Source organism: Astatotilapia calliptera, chromosome 13 (genome assembly GCF_900246225.1).
Source record: "Astatotilapia calliptera chromosome 13, fAstCal1.2, whole genome shotgun sequence".
Classification (NCBI taxonomy): Eukaryota; Metazoa; Chordata; class Actinopteri; order Cichliformes; family Cichlidae; genus Astatotilapia; species Astatotilapia calliptera.
Genome location: NC_039314.1, coordinates 17,126,656 through 17,145,312, shown reverse-complemented (window position 1 = coordinate 17,145,312; position 18,657 = coordinate 17,126,656). Strand labels below are relative to the sequence as shown.

General features: G+C 41.8%; 1 protein-coding gene across 2 annotated transcripts in view; it reads left to right on the top strand.

Annotated features, from left to right (window-relative positions):
• The first annotated feature begins 307 nt into the window (after positions 1-307).
• Positions 308-18,657, top strand: part of LOC113035556 (cGMP-dependent protein kinase 1) — a 100,114-nt gene continuing 81,764 nt past the window's right edge. Inside the window, exons 1-2 of one of the 2 annotated variants that reach the window (XM_026191190.1) lie at positions 308-923; positions 11,099-11,265. In XM_026191190.1, the coding sequence (XP_026046975.1) occupies positions 667-923; positions 11,099-11,265 (424 nt within the window). In that variant the 5' untranslated portion in view covers positions 308-666. Of the gene's footprint in view, positions 924-4,129; positions 4,747-11,098; positions 11,266-18,657 lie in introns of those variants that run through there. The other variant, XM_026191189.1, reaches the window with a different exon arrangement.

Here is an 18,657-nt window from a genome sequence, read left to right as displayed (position 1 = left end):
GATAGATAGATAGATAGATAGATAGATAGATAGATAGATAGATAGATAGATAGATAGATAGATAGATAGATAGATAGATCGATCGATCGATCGATCGATCATACCGGGTCCACTGCCCCGTGAAGCGAGTGTGGGACAATTGATTTTTGAAATAGGTTAGGTCAAGGAGGTGATGTGTGCGCTTTTGTCGCGCAAAGGGAGGGTCGGGGTTGTGCAGACAGATGGTAAACAAATATTTGACAGCAGCCAGCAGCAGCACTGGGCTTCCTCTGTGGTGTGTTTGCAGGGTGAGCGGGCTGAACTATACAGGAGTTGTCTCGGCTCTCCAGTGCCCAGTTCTGCGTCCTCTGAGAGGAAGAGCTGCTGTAATTGGTTTCTCAATGAAGGATCATCAGCAGCTCCCCGGAGGCTTGGTGGACTGTAGCGCAGCGCTGCTCCATCAATCGTCCGTTTCCCGGATTTGAACGCTGCTTTGCTCTTTTCTTCTGAAATAAACAAGTGCGCAGTGAAGGGGACTGTCGGAGCATCATCACCCTGCGCGCTTTAGACGGGGATCTTTTGTGATCTCTTTTTTTCCTCCCCCAAACCTGCTAAACGAGTATTGGGAGTTAATCGTTCTGTCCACCTCGGGGAGAATATCGACAAAGTTTAACGCAGATTTTCGCCATGAGTGATCTGGAGGACGACTTTGCCAAGATCCTGCTGCTAAAGGAGGAGAGAATAAGGGACTTGGAGAGGCGGCTTGCCGATCGGGAAGACGAGATTCAAGAACTGAAGAGAAAATTACACAAATGTCAGTCTGTTCTGCCAAGCGCTCAACTTATTGGACCCAGGACCCGCAGGGCGCAGGGCATCTCCGCGGAACCTCAAACGCACCAGGACCTGTCAAGGCAGGCGTTTCGAAAATATGCCAAGTCCGACTGGTAAGACAGTTTACGCAGGCGGTCGTACTTTATTGCTCTGTTATTGCGCCCATGTGTCTGCTTTGTGTCCCGTCTTAAAAGATTTTCTGGGTGTTTTTCTTCTGAGTTTATTTTTTCTGGTCATAAAAACTATTCATCAGCATTTCGTTACGAGGATGTACAACTCTGTTTCGAGAGGAGAATACATGTGGCGACAAAAAACAAAAACTAGAGGCTCAGACACACACGGCTCACTGAGGCTCCTCTGTGCTTTGTCTCCACATAGTGTTTCTGTCTCTTTATGATCTTCTTTTTTTCTAAATGGGAGACTCAGAGTTTTGCCATGAATGGACGAGCACTTCCATTCTTGCGGGCCGATGACGCAGCTCCAAGGCAAGCTTTAGAAAGAGCTCCTAATTGATCAGATCCATCATGGCAGCCCCACGGGACACAGACAGGAGGAAGTGCGATGCATTATTGGCTTTTAGTAGCTGGACGCTGAGGACCCGAAGTGCATGTCTGAGGATATTTAATACTCCATTAGAAAACGCTTTGTTTGGCCATATGCTTCCTTCATCACCTTCAGGTGCTCGTTTTAGGTTCACAATCCTTATTTTGAGGATTTCATCTGAGGTATGATGTCTGTATAGATAAAAGAAACTGCATTTTTATTTAGTCCTACTCTGCTTAGTTTGGTTTTGCTGTGTTTACTCGAAAAACCAAAAAGTTAGCCAAAGAACTTTTTCTTTTAATTTATTCTCACCTCATTTTCTATCATCAGAACCCCATCAGAATAAATTACTTATTACACTGACATCACACACACGCACAAGCAGACATCAGCCTGTTGACTCGCTTAGTGCAAGAGACAATGGGGTTAATAATATTAACATGGCTAGACTATTTCCAATCTTCATTTGCATTAATAAACTGCAGGCAGGAAAGTCCTCATTTGCAGTCATCAACGGATGCTCGCTGCGCTTTCAAAGGCAAACAACCGCAGGGAGAGCCCCCAGACAAACAAACACAAGACAGCCCAACTTTAGAGGGATGAAAAAGTTGCAAACGAGCTACATTAAAGTTAAAAATAAAGTATCTCCATCAAATTGTCAGCCTTCCAGTGGAAGCATGGCTCGGTCTCAAAGTGATCAAATTATGAGTTTATTTTCAGCTGCTGAGTAACAGTAAGTGCCACAGTAAGGCTGCAGGAGTTGACAGACGGGAATGTGCCCATGCGCTCTGAGGATAAACCGGAAGTAAACCTAGAAAACGTGCAAAACGGCAGTGACATGAAGTCTTTGTGCTGCCGGGGTCTGGTGGAAGGCGCCCACATGAGCTGCTGGGGGTCTCTGACCCCTCTGTGCGCCGCAGAGGAGTAGGAGACGGTGTGACCCCCCTCATCCACCACCACCACACACGCGCACCCCACTGAATCAGGACGTGGCACCAGGCGGCGGCCCGCCCCGCTCCTCAGATTACTGCAGCATGGAGCTCCGGATCCTATTTCTATTGATCCGCATAGGAAAGGGGCTCACTTGAATGGCTAGAGAGGTGAAATTTAAAGCGCAGAGGTGCTTTGAAGGACAGTGGGAGGGCTTTTTGTTGATGGGAAGATGCGGGGCTCCAACATCGAACCTGAAATCTCCGGACGTCTGCAGTTTCAGGTGCTATGAAGCAAACTTTGCTGCTGCTTAAGCTCTGTGGTCTGCCCCCATCCCTTAACAAAGATAATATAAACCATGATTTTTTTTAATTAGCTCAGAGAATACTGCGCTACATTGGATTATTTGTATGGTTTTCTTTTGTTGTGGTTCAATGAATGACTTAAACAGAAAGTTGGGTTTGCTGGTTGTTGAGCAGGTCTTCCTCTCATGTTCAACTTTCACAGATTACCTCTGTTGTGCTTTGTAGCTTGCGGTTCAGGTAGTAGAGCAGGAAGAGCAGGGTTCACGGTTCACTCCATGGCTTTTCATATCGAGCATCCAGACTATGCTTGGGTCTCGTGCTTTTACAAGGCACGAGACCCAAAGTTGCTCTCCATGGCAGGCGAGTTTAACAGCCTCTGTTTAGCAATTTAAGCACAGTCTGAAGAACATTTTTCATGCTACTATGCAGTTTCAATACATTTTCATTTGATCTTTGTAAACCCCGATTACCCATTAAAAATCACAGACCTACATGTTATTACTTTGAGTGATACTACTAATATTAATTCCTCCGATTAATCGCATACATCCCCCAAATCCTACATTTTAATGCTCTCATGATCCAGTATCACTACATGCTGATTTAATGTCCACAATCATCCTCAGCCTGGAGAGCAGTGCCATGCCTCATTCTTGATTGTCTGCGTTGATCCTTTAAGCCGCCACAAGAGGGCAGCTGAGATCTTTTTATTAGACCATCTGTCTCCATTTCGGTTTGTTTACATGTTTTTTGTCGGGAAAAATATGTCTTAAACCACCGCACCAAAAACACCTATCTCTGCAGTCCGAGAAATCTCCTCGCTTTTGTCCTCACTGTCAGCCGGTGACGCTTCATCCTCTCAGCACAGTAATTGCGATTTCAGCCTCAGTAAGTCCTCATCCTATCAGATTGTTCTTGGCACTTTATCCTCTTCTGAATTTGTCCAGAGAGCAGGAGGCCAAATGCTGTTCGCTGAGCTTCGGATGAGTCATTGGGATAATGTGGACAGGCACCAGCGGCGCTCGGAGTGCATACAACACCAGATTAGATGAGAAACGCGGAGCTGCGCCTCATTAGCTCTGACATTTTTTTGTGTGTCTCTGCTGCTGCTGTTTGACACTTTTTTAAAAATATGAAATTTAGCAAACTGACTTCATTTTGCAACAAAATTTAATTCAGAAAAGGGTTTGGGGAAAGTTTAATTTTCTTCACACCCAACACAACATGAAAAACAACATTCAGGTTCAAATGAAATATTGAAAACATCTTCATTCATATTTTTACACCGAGGTTCATTAAGTTTTCCATCACCTTCAACTTCTATTAAGGCTCCTGTGCTCATCTATTTGTTACACGCAGCCTCAGGGTGAGATGCCGAGGTATGATGACATGGTTCTTAGAGCAGTGGCTTCATGGGAGACTCTCTCTCTCTCTCTCTCTCTCTCTCTGGAGTGGCAGACTGCACTGTGCTTCAGATTCCTGTAGGCGCCCTTCTCGCCATGCGCTCTCACCGGGTCGCAGCCTGACGCACTCGGGGAGGACGGTCCTCCGCTGTCACAGCACCGTGGGAGGGAGGGAGTGAGCGAGAGAGAGGGAGAGGGTAAACTTTGCATGATTGTGGCTGAGACGCTTTCTGTGCTTACCTTGACGATCGCGTGCCACGTTCTTTTTAATCCCCAAACATCTGCTTCTGACAGACAGAATCAGCCACAGCAGAGACAGGGGTTCCTTCCTCTCAAGCTTTTCATGACGAATAAAGTTTGTGAGCCGCGTGGCAGAGCAGAAAGGATAAAGACTCGGCTGCATACCTTGAGATAAACTTCCTGGGAAGTCGCTCATTGTCGCCGATTAAAATGGGCACCTTGCGCGACCTCCAGTACGCGCTCCAGGAGAAGATTGAGGAGCTGCGCCAAAGGGATGCCCTCATCGACGAGCTGGAGCTGGAGCTGGACCAGAAGGACGAGCTGATACAGAGACTACAGAACGAGCTGGACAAATACCGCTCCGTCATCAAACCGGCGACCCAGCAGGTCCACAAGCAGAACGACTTGCAAGAGCAGCAGCGAACGAAGAGGCAGGCAATTTCGGCCGAACCCACAGCCTTCGACATCCAGGATCTTAGCCATGTCACCCTACCGTTCTACCCCAAAAGCCAGCAGTAGGTGTTCAAATTCTACCCACAGTCTTTATATTTAATATGCTCGATATTTTTGCATTCACTGTCATGCTTCCGTCTGAATTGATTCAGTCTTTGTCACCTTTTCGATTCTTGTGCGTAATGATGCGTGTGGCGCAGCAGGTACTTCACCTGTAGCGCACACTGGGATAATGAGGCAGTGCTCTCCACGTACTCATGCGCGCGCACCAAGACCCCCCCCCCCCCACACACACACACACAGCGGATGTTTTTGCAATGACACGATATCTTCAACTATCAAAATGAGACAAATATTAAAACCTCAAGAATCCGTGAAGCTGTCCCTAGTGACGCCCATGAGCAGGATTATGAGCAACATAACGATCAAAAGTTGACTGTACATAAACTTGATCATAGTCAAATATGAGGGAGAATTTGCATGCCATCCCGGTTTGGAGAACTGGTGGTGGGGACTCTGTGTAATGTATCAGTGCCTGTTTTATACAAGCTGTGATCCTGTGACAGGCAGTCTTAACAGGCTCTCTGTGCATGTTTACCTTATGATTTCTGTCTTTCTCACTCCCTCTGTCTTTCCAAACTCTTACGCAAATACGGCTCTCCTGCTCGACGTGGTCTGAAACAGGAGGTCTGGATCTTAAATGTAGGCTGGCACTAAATTTGCCTTCTGTTGTGAAGTAATCCATCTCTCTGTTGGTTTAAAGGTTGAGCTATTATGAATCAACACTCCCCTGGTTGACAGGGAGAATATTTACCTAACATTTCTTTAAACATATTAAAAACTGCACATATTGAATTTAATGAAAAGAAAATATTGCCCTAAATGCTTAGCGGGATACTCGAGTTCCCAAAAATAAATAAAAGGGATCATTCCTATGGAAGTGATTGGAATATTACGAGTCCTGGAGCTAAGTTATCTTTTTCTATTCTCATATTGATGTTTTAAGCCTAAGAGGAAAAAAGATTACAGCCTTCAGATTTTACAGTGAGATCAGTCACGTCAGATACGAATGTCATTATTCGACTGACACGCAAACAAACTCAACAACAAAGATTTCATCAAAGAAGATTCAAAAAATGAAGGGATTTATTTATCTGAGCAGCAAAAAGCCATTAGTCTTTGTTATACCTGTCAGCTCCCTGGGTTTGTGAAAGCACACAAAACGCTCTTTTCTTATGTGTATTTTTTTGTTTGTCTGAGATCCTGAACACTGGTTTGGAAGGTTAGCTGAGGAAAACACCAGAGTGACCAATTCTTTTAATAACTGGCGTAATTCTGAGACTTCATTAAGTGATTTTCTTGAGACTCTTGTCAAGACTTTTAGCACTTTACTTCAAAAAGTGGTTGATTACCCCGTGATTTAATATTGGAACAGATCAGAGAGAATCTCCAGTTAAGAAAATATCAATTATGATGGGAAAAGACTATTTCAAGATTTCAAAAGAAAGAAAAGATGAGTGGCAGCGGTTTCTTAAATAATTTCTGATGATGATCCTCAAAGGAAAGCTAAAAATTAACTCATTACAATGAGGCTGTTTGAACTTCCATCAAGCCTCTCTCAGCGACAGCTTCAATTTTCCATTAAACGTCTGCCACACCTTTTCACACTCCTCATTTGTTAGAGAATGGCATTTTCTCTAATATTGCTCTTCTAATAAGCATAGAGATGAAAAAAAAATAATAATTGAAAAACAGCCAGTGTTGAATGCAAATGACTGTAGTGTGTTTTTGCGCTTGTTCTCTTATTAGTTGAGCACTGTTCTTATCTTACTCAGGCAAAGATGTCCAACCAGTTTGGACATCTTTGCCTGAGTAATTTGGAGAAGTTTATATTTTTCTGTAGAAAAGCAGTTCATTTAGATTGAGTTTGTTGTTGTTGTTTTTTTGTGCATGTTAATTTATACTGTGGGCTAAAACAAGTTCACTAACTCTTTATTTTCCTTTGTTACTGAAGTTTACTGATAATATCTGTTAGATCTGGCTAAGTGTTTGTGTTTTTCTTTCATTCTCCCCTCTCTTTATCTTCTTTACAAGGCCCATAGAGCACTCTTTACTCGTATGCTATCCATTCTTTTCCCTCTTTCTGACTTTTATTTCTCCTGGCCTCTCCCACTTTTCTGCCATGCCTTTTTTTTCCTCCTTAAAGAGCATAGTTTCTCCTTTTAAGGAAGACTGAACTTGCTCAGTCTAAACTTCTGTAGTGGATGAAAGAAAATATATCGCTCTCACAAAGGAGACGGAGGCAGATGTTTTCATAAGGGTTGGATTTGGAAGATGTTGCTCAAGAATGGCCACGATCATGTCTGCCCTAAATCTCCTGGGTGTAAATCGAACAGAAATAGGGTCAATGAGGCACATTTCCAGTGGGCTGGAGGTCAGCCTTGGAAAAAAAAAAGATTTCCAGCTAGTTCCTGTTGAGCCTTTTTCACACATGTACTGCAGGCCTGGACTTTTGTAGATGGTAGATGTAACTGACATACACTACAAGTTAAAAGTCTGGACACACCTTCTCATATAATGGTTCTTTATTTTAATGATGATTTATGGTGTAGATTCTCACTGAAGGCATCAAAACTATGAATGAATACATATGCAGTTATGTAGCAAACAAAAAAGTGTGAAATAACTCAAAACATGTTTTATATGTTAGATTCTTCAAAATAGCCACCCTTTACTTTGATTACTACTTTGCACGTTCTTGGCATTCTCTCGATGAGCTTCATGAGGTAGTCACCTGAAATGGTTTTCCAACAGTCTTGAAGGAGTTCCTTGAGATGCTGAGAACTTGTTGGCCCTTTTGCCTTTACTCTGAGGTCCATCTCATCCCCAACCATCTCGATTGGGTTTAGGTCAGGTTACTGTGGAGGCCAGGTCATCTGGCGCAGCACTCCATCACTTTCCTTCATCGTCAAATAGCCCTTACACAGCCTGGAGGTGTGTTTGGGGTCACTGTCCTGTTGAAAAATAAATGATGGTCCAACTAAAAGCAAACCGAATGGGATGGCATCTCGCTGCAGGATGCTGTGGTAGCCATGCTGGTTCAGTGTGGATTCATCAAACCAAAGCTCAGATTTCCACTTGTCTAATGTCCATTCCTTGTGTTTCTTGGCCCAAACAAATCTCTTCTGCTGTTGCTTTTTCTTAGTCGTGGTTTTGTAGCAGCTATTTGACCATAAAGGCCTCCTCTGAACAGCTGATGTACAGATGTGTCTGCTAATGGAACTTTGTGTGACATTTATCTAGCCTCTCATCTGAGGTGCTGTTAACTTGGTATTTCTGAGGCCGTTGACTCCATGAATTTATCCTCAGTTTTCAGATTGACTGACCTTCAGTTCTTAAAGTAATGATGAACTGTTGTCTGTCTTTACTTAGCTGATTGGTTCTTGCCATACTATGAATTCTAACAGTTGTTAGCTGTGTACTAACCTGACTTCTGCACAACACAACTGATGGTCCCAACCCCATTAACAAGGAAGGAAATTCCAATAATGAACCCTGACAAAGCTCACCTGTGAAGTGAAAACCATTTCAGGTGACTGCACCATGAAGCTCATTGAGAGAAGGCCAAGGGTTTGCAGTGCTGTCAACAAAGCAAAGAGTGGCTACTTTGAGGAATCTAAAATATAAGACATATTTACAATTATTTATCATTTTTTGTATGCTACATAATTCCATATACTGTATTTTGCCTCATATGTTTATGTCTTCAGCATCTATCTACAATGTAGAAAGTAGTAAATGAGAAAGTGTGTCCAAACTTTTGACAGGTAAGTGCAGTTGTATGTGTGAGTGAAAATGTCAGATTCAGACCTCAAGTGGTCTCTACCAGCTCACAAAGGCCATGTAGCGTCTAATTGCTCCCAGGTGAGAATAGCTCAGGTCATAGTGAAACCACTGTCATTTGTCATATGTCCTGCCACCTGCGCACCCTACTCATGCAGCATCCTCACCTAATACAAAGGAGTGCTGCCAGCTCTGAGAAGCAGATCATCTTCTGTTGCACGCTACACGTGAGCTGGACAATATCCTGGCTCGATTCTCCTAAAATTGTTTAAGTTAGTCTGTGAAAATGCCTCGAGTTAATTATGCGTAAAGTGTGCTGTCTTTTCATAAAATGAAATCTATTATGAAATATCAGTCCAAAAAAACTGCGCTTCACACCATTACTATGCTCCTTTCAAACTAATGAGATCTTCTCTTCCTGCAGACAACTCCCCCCCAAAAAAATTACAACTCAAGGAGCAAGGAGTCAGATCTGAACATAGATTGTGGAGTGGGAATAAAAAATAAGTGCAACACCTCAATCCTCCCTGTTTAAAATTCGCACAGCAGCATGTTTAGACTCTCAAGGGCAGAAACAACTTCTTTATAATCCAGGTTGCTCAGTTAGAGCAGCTCCATTTACGATTCAAGTCTATTAAAAAATCCAGTGGATTTGGAAGCTTGTTAGCCTGAAGCCTCTCGCGTTGGTTGGTTGCTCTTGTTATTCTGTAAATGATCTAAAATTTGAGAAGAGATGACACGTATAGGGATCGTGGAACATCTATAGGAATGCACATACATGATCTTTGTCTTTAAGATTATAGAAATCCAGAGGCCACATGTGAGAATTAAGGTTCTTTTGTGTGCTTTCAAAAAACCCCAAAACGTTATTTGGGTTTTCCAGTGAAATACGACACGTAGCTAATGTTGTTCTCTGGTAATTTAGTTTCTCACGTTTATATGCGAGTGTGAAAAGCATTGCTGGTCGGAATCCACAGGCTTCAGACCCTAATTTGGTATTCATGGTCATGAATGAAAAGCACAATTTATTAGAGCCCCGCTAATAATTCAGCTGGTGTAAAAACAGTGCAATAAAATGTGCAGATGTTGGTGAAAGCTCAAATGGTAGCTGCTTCTGAGAAGAGACTGGCATCGCTCTTTTAAGTGTTTTGGCATTTAAAAAAAGAAAAGAAATTTGAAACAGCACCACTGTCTCATCCCAGACTCAATAATGTGTTTGAGGATTTATTGAAGAAGCGTTTGAGTGACCTTAAAAGTTCAGCATAAAGAGAAATAAAACACTCATTGTGCAGTGAAACATGGCCTCATATACACTTGAATCTGCAGAGGAGGTTTGTAGAGTTTGCTGTTCCAAAATAACAGACAGGTTGAAAAACATAAATCTGAAAGAAGTAAAAAAAAAGGGCACTGTTGATGTTGTAATTTGAAGTTTTGTTTATGCACTTTTGTTCCTTGGCGAGGACTTTGCTGCAGGCTGGCAGTGGAGAAGAGAAGCCTGCGTGTTGTGGGAGCACTGATTCATAAATGCCTTCTAGGTTATTTGCCCTTTTAGCAATGAGCTCTCCAGGTGATCAACAATGCACTAAGAAATCCGTTTCTGAAAAGGGCACTGAGCAAAAAAAGGCAAGAGGCAGTTCCCCAGTGCCTTTGAATACTACTTGCGGGGCATAGTGGGCTGCTTTTGTGGATTTTTTTTATGAATTAGGATATTGGCCTCTCTTCTCAGTGTGAGAGGTCTCTTTAATGGTTTAACCCTGGTACATAACCTCATTCATTTAGCTGCCAGAGAAGCACATACACAGCGTGCAGCTGAGCAAATGGAACTGTGGCGATGCTTCGGTGAATGAGTGATCTTGACTCGTTGTTCGCGATCTGGCCCGCGTCAGACTTCTTTCAACGCGTCTACCTTTCTCAGACAGTCACACTGATGCTTGCTTTCAGGTTTCAGATTTGCTATCACCTGTTGAACAAATATCTCTACTCTCCTCTGGCGCTGCATCCACTGCATGCTGCTAGATTTAGAAGATAATTTATCAGGTCTCCTTTCATAATGTCGCCTGCCTCTCCGTTTGCCCTGTGTTTCCTTTCAGCCCACCTGACAAGCACTCTTGCACCTTGACAACCACGCGTTAGCTTTGCACTTTATTACCTTTTCTCCCGACAGTTGCATAGTTAATGCAGAAACTATTTACCTGCGGAATGCCCTAATGACTCTGCAAACCGAAAGCCGAGTTGGCTTTCAGAAGTAAATCCCTGAATGGAAATAATCTGCATCCATTAGGCATTGATTTTGCTATTTATTGACTTTCCTCAGAATTTTCAGGGGAGGGAGGCGGGTGAGATGGTTTCACCTTGACATATTTGAATTGAGGGTATGTTTTTGAAAAGGCGCTGAGCCGTTAAAGCTAGAATGAAATAGCCTTGGAAATAAGAGGCATGCTGAACAGTTTTTATTTGAGATGTGCGCCTGCAAAACCTCTTATTGTGTCTCATTTTGTCCTTCTGCAATGAAGAATGCACAAGTCAGTGCTTGTACAGTGACTGTCTCACATTGCTTGGCTTTGCCTCCAGGTCCAAGGAACTGATAAAGGAGGCCATCTTGGACAATGACTTCATGAAGAACCTGGAGCTGTCGCAGATCCAAGAGATCGTGGACTGCATGTATCCTGTCGAGTACGGGAAGGACAGCTGCATCATTAAGGAGGGCGATGTAGGCTCGCTGGTGTACGTCATGGAAGGTAAACGCACACATGCACGCTGCTAAAACGGGTATTCTTAAAATACTGTGAAACCACAGGTACAATGATTCTAAAAAGACCGTTATTATAAAACTTTGCCTAATCTATGAAGAAGTGTACATCTTATAAACCATTATAGCATTCACAGAGGATAAATGAAAGGGACTTATGTTGCATGATTCACTCATGTCACATCGATGTCATTTTGTGTGCTCTGGTGTGCTTGCCGAGTCCGTTTAATTAGGTTCTTTTTAGTAGTACTGACCAGCATGTGGTTCTTTTTTTTCTTTCATAAAACTAAGAGTTGGTGACAACAACAGCAACACAGCGTCCACTGTGGCGCTGATGGGATTTGTGAAAGGGCAAGCGATTCAGCGGTGAAACGTTCAGGGAGCCATCATCCTTTACAATAGAGTTGACCTCAGGGAAAACGGCCTCAGTTAGTGCCTGCCCAATATAATTCATTCCAATGCAGAGGTAAATCTGGACATTCAAAGGCTGAACTATAGAATGAATATATTAGTATTTAACCGCTCGACTCCTTGTAACTTCACTTTAAAACTCGGCTGAGTAGTGAGAAGCGAGGCAGTAACCAAGAGGCAGTGAGCATGAGTCTTGTGGGCTTGTGCGGACTGTGGCATTTAAAGGATAATATTTAACTATGAAGAATGAATCTAGAAAATTGATTGTTTGCTCTATTGTGGGCCACCGACTTTTATAATTGTGCTAGAGAAACATTTCCCGGATCCCCATTCGGCCAAACATTGTTAAAAATAGATTTGTGGGAAAGGAGGACTAAAATAAGAAGGCGGTATTTCAAAGAAGGAATTATGGAAAAGAATTCAATTATGCCACAAATCTATAATTCTGCTTGTTTGTCTCAAAACTCAGGCAGGTGGGATTTGTCATGTCAGGAAGAAATACCTCAGCTTTTACAGAACTTTCCTTCTGTTTCCCACAAATAAAACCCTACTTACTTCATTCAACCTAAACTAAACTGATTCTCTTTGTATATGATTCTGATAATAGCTGTGTACTATCCAAAGTTTTATATGGTGACTTCAACATAAAATAGAGTATTTTTTCACTGATGCCGAGCTTACATAAATGATCGGAGTACTTCCTCTATCCTAGCTCACACCCCCGTCATGAGAAAAAAAACACCACTTGTTGCCCTTATCTGTATCTCTGATATGTAAAGAGTCATACAAAACATATGCAAAACCCAACAGTGGACTATACACTGGTAACCAGAAATAACAGTGGTGCTGGGAAAGGGCTGGGTTGCTGTAACAACATTAGGAATTGTATTTTTTCATCTCTCTTACCTTTAATAAAAGAAACTATATGTGTGATAAACCACTGTGGCCTTGCTGAACACAGGTCTACAAAAGTCTGCGGTCACAGTCAGTAGATTTCACTCTGTCCCTGACGAATGCTGCGTGCCAAAGGTGTGAGGTCACAAATGAGCAAGCGCCACACTGACTTGATGAATAGGTTCCTGTCGAGCACAACTGAAAAAAAAAAAAGAAAGATACAAATCTGTAAGGGGCTTTGTGGGTTCCTCTTTGACAGCGATAGAGGCGAAAGCTGCGATGTAATTGGTAGAAGGGCTTCAGTTCAGCGGTGTCACACTAATATTACATGTTATTTAATTAATTAATTAAATTATTTTGCATTTTTGAATCCTTAGGGTAGGCTCAACATATTTATCTTTAGTGAACATTACTGACTCTCTCTGACTTCCGTTCTGCTCTATGATCGCCTTTCTGTTCCCCTCTCTCGTGTCCCAGCGAGTCCTTTGCCAGCAGCTTTCACCCCGACTGTCCCTGTCCTTGATCTATTTTGCATAAAAGCAAATGTTGAAACCAATAGCTCAAGGCGGACGACTTTGTACCAAGGTCTGTAGAAGCCCGTAACGGTTGGTGACATTTTAATCCACGCTGACGGGATGTCGGTGTCTTATGTCAAACACATAGCTGCATCCACTCAGCGCTGTTCGTCATTTTCCTGGCAAATGAAGTGTTCGCCGCTCAGGCAGTTGTGTCATTTATTATTGAAAGTTGGCAGGGTAGTCGTTAATGTTTTGCCACAGGGCTGACATATCCATTATGCATCATATAGGGATATGAGGCACAAGTAAACAACTCTTATGCCAATAATAACAATAATAACAGTGGTAATATGAATGATGCATTTAAACGTCACTCCTAGTTTATAGTTGCTTTAACTATGAGGGCGCATAACTTGTTTCGCCTACTAGTTATAGATTGAAATTGCAGACAGTTTCACAGCTTCCCAGCTGAAACAACAACAGGACAGTTATCTGTTGTTGCAGATGCACCTGATAATTTGAGATGAGACGAAAATAATAAGAGCTGCAGACACAGAATGAATCCTGGCATTGGCTTGCCTCTATGATGAGTCTGCCTGCTTAGCAATGGCTGCCTTCATGAATGTTTGTTGCGCTCAGCTCACATCTACCAGGCTATAATTGACATCAGTTCTCTTTTAAAAACAGTGATTGCAACAGAGACAAAAGCTCGTGTTTCCATGGAGATGGGATAGATTTTTGATTGGCTGTGTCACCCGCAAAGACCCACACAGGTGGATTGTAATGATAATAACTCGCACAATCACGTCCAATTACTATGAAGTATTTACTTGAGAGGGGGAAAAAAAGCCATTTGAGTTCTTTCATAGATTTCATTCATCTTAATCTAATGACTATGTGTTTGCTGCAGTAGGAAGCAGTGTTAAGTAGGTTCTTGCATTGCCGTTTTGTCTGTCTTTTTATTAGGTGGAGACGTGGAAACTTTTAAACAGGTGCAGATCAAGGACTTCAAGTATCGCCTAATGCAAAATGGAACAGAGTCTAGTCTCTAGTTTCCAGAATAGAGATTGAATCATTAAAAGCATTTTATTCCCACATTATCAGATACTGTCAGATGGTGGGCGAGGTGACGGCCCTCTTTTAAGGGACCAAGAACACTCCAGCGCATGTTTCGTAGTCTAACTTTGATTGAGACTGGGCACAAAAAAAGACTTGTGTTGTTTTTGCTTTGTTGTGTAATTTTTGGGGTTAAAATGTGGTTCTGGCATACTGACAAATGATGCTTTTGTGGGACGTGTCTAAATATAACTCCAATGGGTCCTTTACAAGGATTGCTAAAAGACAAGATGAAATCTACATCACCAAAAACTTTAAAAAAGTGACATTTTGTACAATTTCGAGAATACAATTGTTAAATTAAACAGTTGAATAGTGGGCCACAGCAAAACTAAAGCAAAGACTATTAAGATCACATGACTGGCTTACAATGTGAATATTGATTACTTCATCTGCCAGGTGAGGGATTCTTCAAAGTGACATAGTAAATGGTTTTGTGTTGTTCACCAAAGGTCACACATGAATCACGAGAAGTTGCAAACCTGCCAAATCTGAAGGTTACCTGTGGTTTCTAAGATTAAAGATATTTTCAGGGCTGCAAGTAATGATTTTTTTTTTCATTTATTGACTAACCTGTCAGATCTGGTCTCAATCTGTCATTCGGGCCACAAAAGGTGACATAAAGTCCAATCTCACCACTGGTCCAAAAATCTGTAGACTTGCAAAGAATAGCTAAAAGAAGACATTAATTATCAAATTTGTTGCAGATCTCTGTTGAACAGGTGCGCTAGTTTAGATATAAGTCTTAACATGGTTACATTTAATGGTTTGGTGCTTAATGGAATGGTAAAGAATTGTGTTTTTCTTCTGTGATTGCACATAATTACTATTTGAATTGAATTACAAACCAGAACAAGTTTCCTCCACTTGGCAGCTTTTATTAAGACAACAAAATATATTCAACCTCTCCTTACTACGTTTCATCTTGCCAACTTTGCATTTATATTTGAATATTACTTAACATTCCTTCTTGGTCTTGCATCTTTCACCCTGTCTGAGAAACAAGCGCATCCAAGGAAAAAAAATGAAAAAAGAGAACGAAGAAACATTGAAACATACGTGGCAAAGAATCTGAATTATGTATTTTTTTTCCTCTATCTGTCATCTTTTAGGTACAACTAGATGACTGCCCTTGCTGTATATTTTATTAGTTTTACTGAGTGTTCATGGATCGCAGACAGAAAAGTGAGGAAAGTGAGGGGAGAGGTAACGTTACAGTAGACTCAGCTCCAAACCTGGAGTGCTCATGGTACGCTGACAGCTACTTTGACAAGCTAACATAGTCAAGGCAGCACTTGATGCACCGTGTGCCATTTTATTCAGGTGGATGTGTTCAGGGGATTTCACAGCGCACCCAGGATTTGACATTTTCTCTACACAAATACGTTACGCTCCCAATTATTTTATTTGACCTGCTGTTAGGCGAGGCAAGTAGAATATCCTGACAGATCAAGAAAAAAAGAATGTGTTTAAGTTTAAGTGGCATACTTGAAAGCCTGAATAAGACAGAAATGAACAATGTGCTGTTTTGAAGCTTATACCGAACCACTTCTGACAGTCACTTCTTTTTTTTCTGCTTTTACTGAGCTATACCTCAGAATAACAATGAACAGAAATGTTTACTGCTATGGCGAGACACTAGTTTCTCTCTACAGTAGAAGCATCTGATGCTTTATCACTCCTTATGACGTGACATTGGAAATCGATCTGTTTGCATGTAGCGTTAATGAAACATTAGCAGCATAGAAAAATGAGAGACACAGGTTTCTGTCTGCATTTTAATTTTATGGCATATTTTATCCTCCCTTCAGCTTCTACTGACACCTTATCGCCTCTCTGGCACACTAGCTCACATGCTGTGTTTTTGAAACACGACGTGAAAACATATCACTCCAACATCTGTTTCATAACTCGTAAAATCATAGCATCACGTGTGCCTGTTAACCTAATAATCGTCTTTAATCAACTATTTAGCTGACTAATTAACCACAAGTCAAAATGATAATAATTGATTGAAGTGCTTTGGCAGGCAAGCAGAAGAAACAGCATGACCAAATTGAAGCAAAATTGGGCTAAAGATAAGTTAAACGTAAACAAGAGTAATAATAATGACCAACAAGAAAAAGAACAAGAAAAAAAGCACATCTGTTGTGAGAAGCAATGTAAACAAGTCTCCTCAAGCAAGTCAAGCAAAAATGAATGGACGTAAGAAACAACCAGCGTACCAGCTAACCAAGTAACATGCTGGCCAATTTCTGTAGGACTCTCAATTAATTATTATTGCTGTCTGAAAGTTAGACAGATGTTACGGTTTAGGTGACTTTATGCTGCGCGATAACCAGCGGTCCTCAAAGAGCTGCTCTCTGTTCTAACTGACCAATGAGGCAGAGATGAGGGAGATGGACTCCTCTTTCATTTTGAGCAGGGCTTAGAGACGTAATCACCAGGGGCACCTGAGTGTGACTCAGTGTCACAGGTGTGAGAGGACACAAGATCTAGGGCAAATACTTTCAGTATTACCACTGCTTTCAGTGCTTTCCCTACAACTGCCAATACCTTCAGTAATGACTAAAGAGGCTACTTCTGGTCATTTTAATTATTTGCATATTAATGACGTAATGTGAAAATACCAAATGCATTTGGTCACAGAAACACAAGTGCACAAAGTCATTGCACTGCACTGTTGCCTGGCAACTTAAATAATGCAGACTTAAAATTGTTGCCGCTGTTGCTGTCAGTGCATCTTGAGGGAGGGCAGCTCAGCCAAGTAAAATGTGGAGGAGCACAAATTTTGGTTTGATTGCCCCCTGAGAATACAGCATGAAGCTAATATTTGATGCAACAACTGCTACACTGAAAAGCAGCCAGTAGTAGGTTAATAATCAAACATAACACACTGCTGAGGCTCGTGCACAGCCTGAAAAGGCGTCTTTCAAAACTCAATATTCAACCATTTGGGTGTATGTGCACCCTCCTTTTGTAGCACGACGTGCAATGCAATCACTGACAGGAGACTGAGTTGCACATATGTGCTATCAGCTCTCATGATAACTTTAATGAGGCTCTCAGTGGAGGTTTAATAAGGCGTCATCTGGGGAAAAGGTTAGAGATTTGTACTTGCAATAATGTCCAAAAGAACTGTCAGTCCTGTAGCTTTGTACCTGCACATTTAAACCATCCCCCAAATCCCCCCGCCTATCAATACAGGCATAGAAGTAAGTGTAGTCAAGTATGCTGCACGATATATGTGTAATAACAATATTCTTTGCGACTGCTGTGTTATTATGTATTATTTTGCTTCTTCACTTCACGGATGGCATTGCTGATGCAATAGCGAGGCATGAAAAATCAAGTCCTGTGAAAGAGCCTTCAGAAAAGTATTCCTCTTCCAAACATCATTTTATTCATAATTTAAAAGCTGACATTTTAATGGTGAATAAAGCAGATTCAAAACTTGCTATACAGCAGCGCAACACTGTAAATGAAAAGCAGTGAAAGGAGAGGGCAAAGAGGCACGGATGTGGGTTTAAAAAACTGCACAAAATTCAGATGGCTTGCTGATTTTTCAGGACGGTGTCTATCTACTAACATACAATAGATTAATGATCTGAAATACGTCTATCAAGAAGAATATAACTCTGGCTAATGTGTAATTTATGTGCAAATAGTGCGATTGAGTGTGTTACAGACTAATAATCTCATCTACGCTGAGCTGAGCACCATCTGCCCTGAACACCAAATGAAAATATTCTTTCTCTGGCAAGTGTCTTTTCTCATTTGCCCTCCCTGCATCTAAGTGGTTCCCTTTGCCACCTTCTTTCATTCTCACGTGTTCTCACAGAGACACAGACACACTGCTAAAAGTTATCTATTCAAATGCTCCTACAAGAGACCAGACACATGCACATTTCCTTCTATCACTCCTTCTCACATTTTACCAACTTTGACCCCAATCTGTCCACTTGTCACTACGCCTCTCCACTTGTCCACAGCTTCTTTTTCCTGTACTGTTTTTTCTCCCTGCTACTCTTCACCCCTTCTGTCCATCTTACCTTATTTTCATTCAGCCATTCCCTCTATATTCTCTGGGTTTTTTGTTATCTTTCCGATTAGTCTGTAAAAGCCTTTGTTTTTTTCTCCCTACTTAGAATAGGAATTGATCCTCATTTTAACTCCGCTGAGGCCGATGAATCCAGCTCAGAGAAAGAATTAGTGAATAATTTGTGGATGATCTCTGAGCCTTTATCCCCTTTGTGGCCAACCCCGCTTCGAGTGTTCCTCATCTGGAAAGACGATGAAAGCAGAGTCTGTGTGTGACATAAGAGAAGCAGAGAAGGAACCAGGTGGTACTGACAGAGACAGGGAGGAAAAAGGGCTTGAAAGCCTCCGATGAGATGAATATTATGCAAGTGCTTGAAATTACATTCATGTTGGGAAAAGGA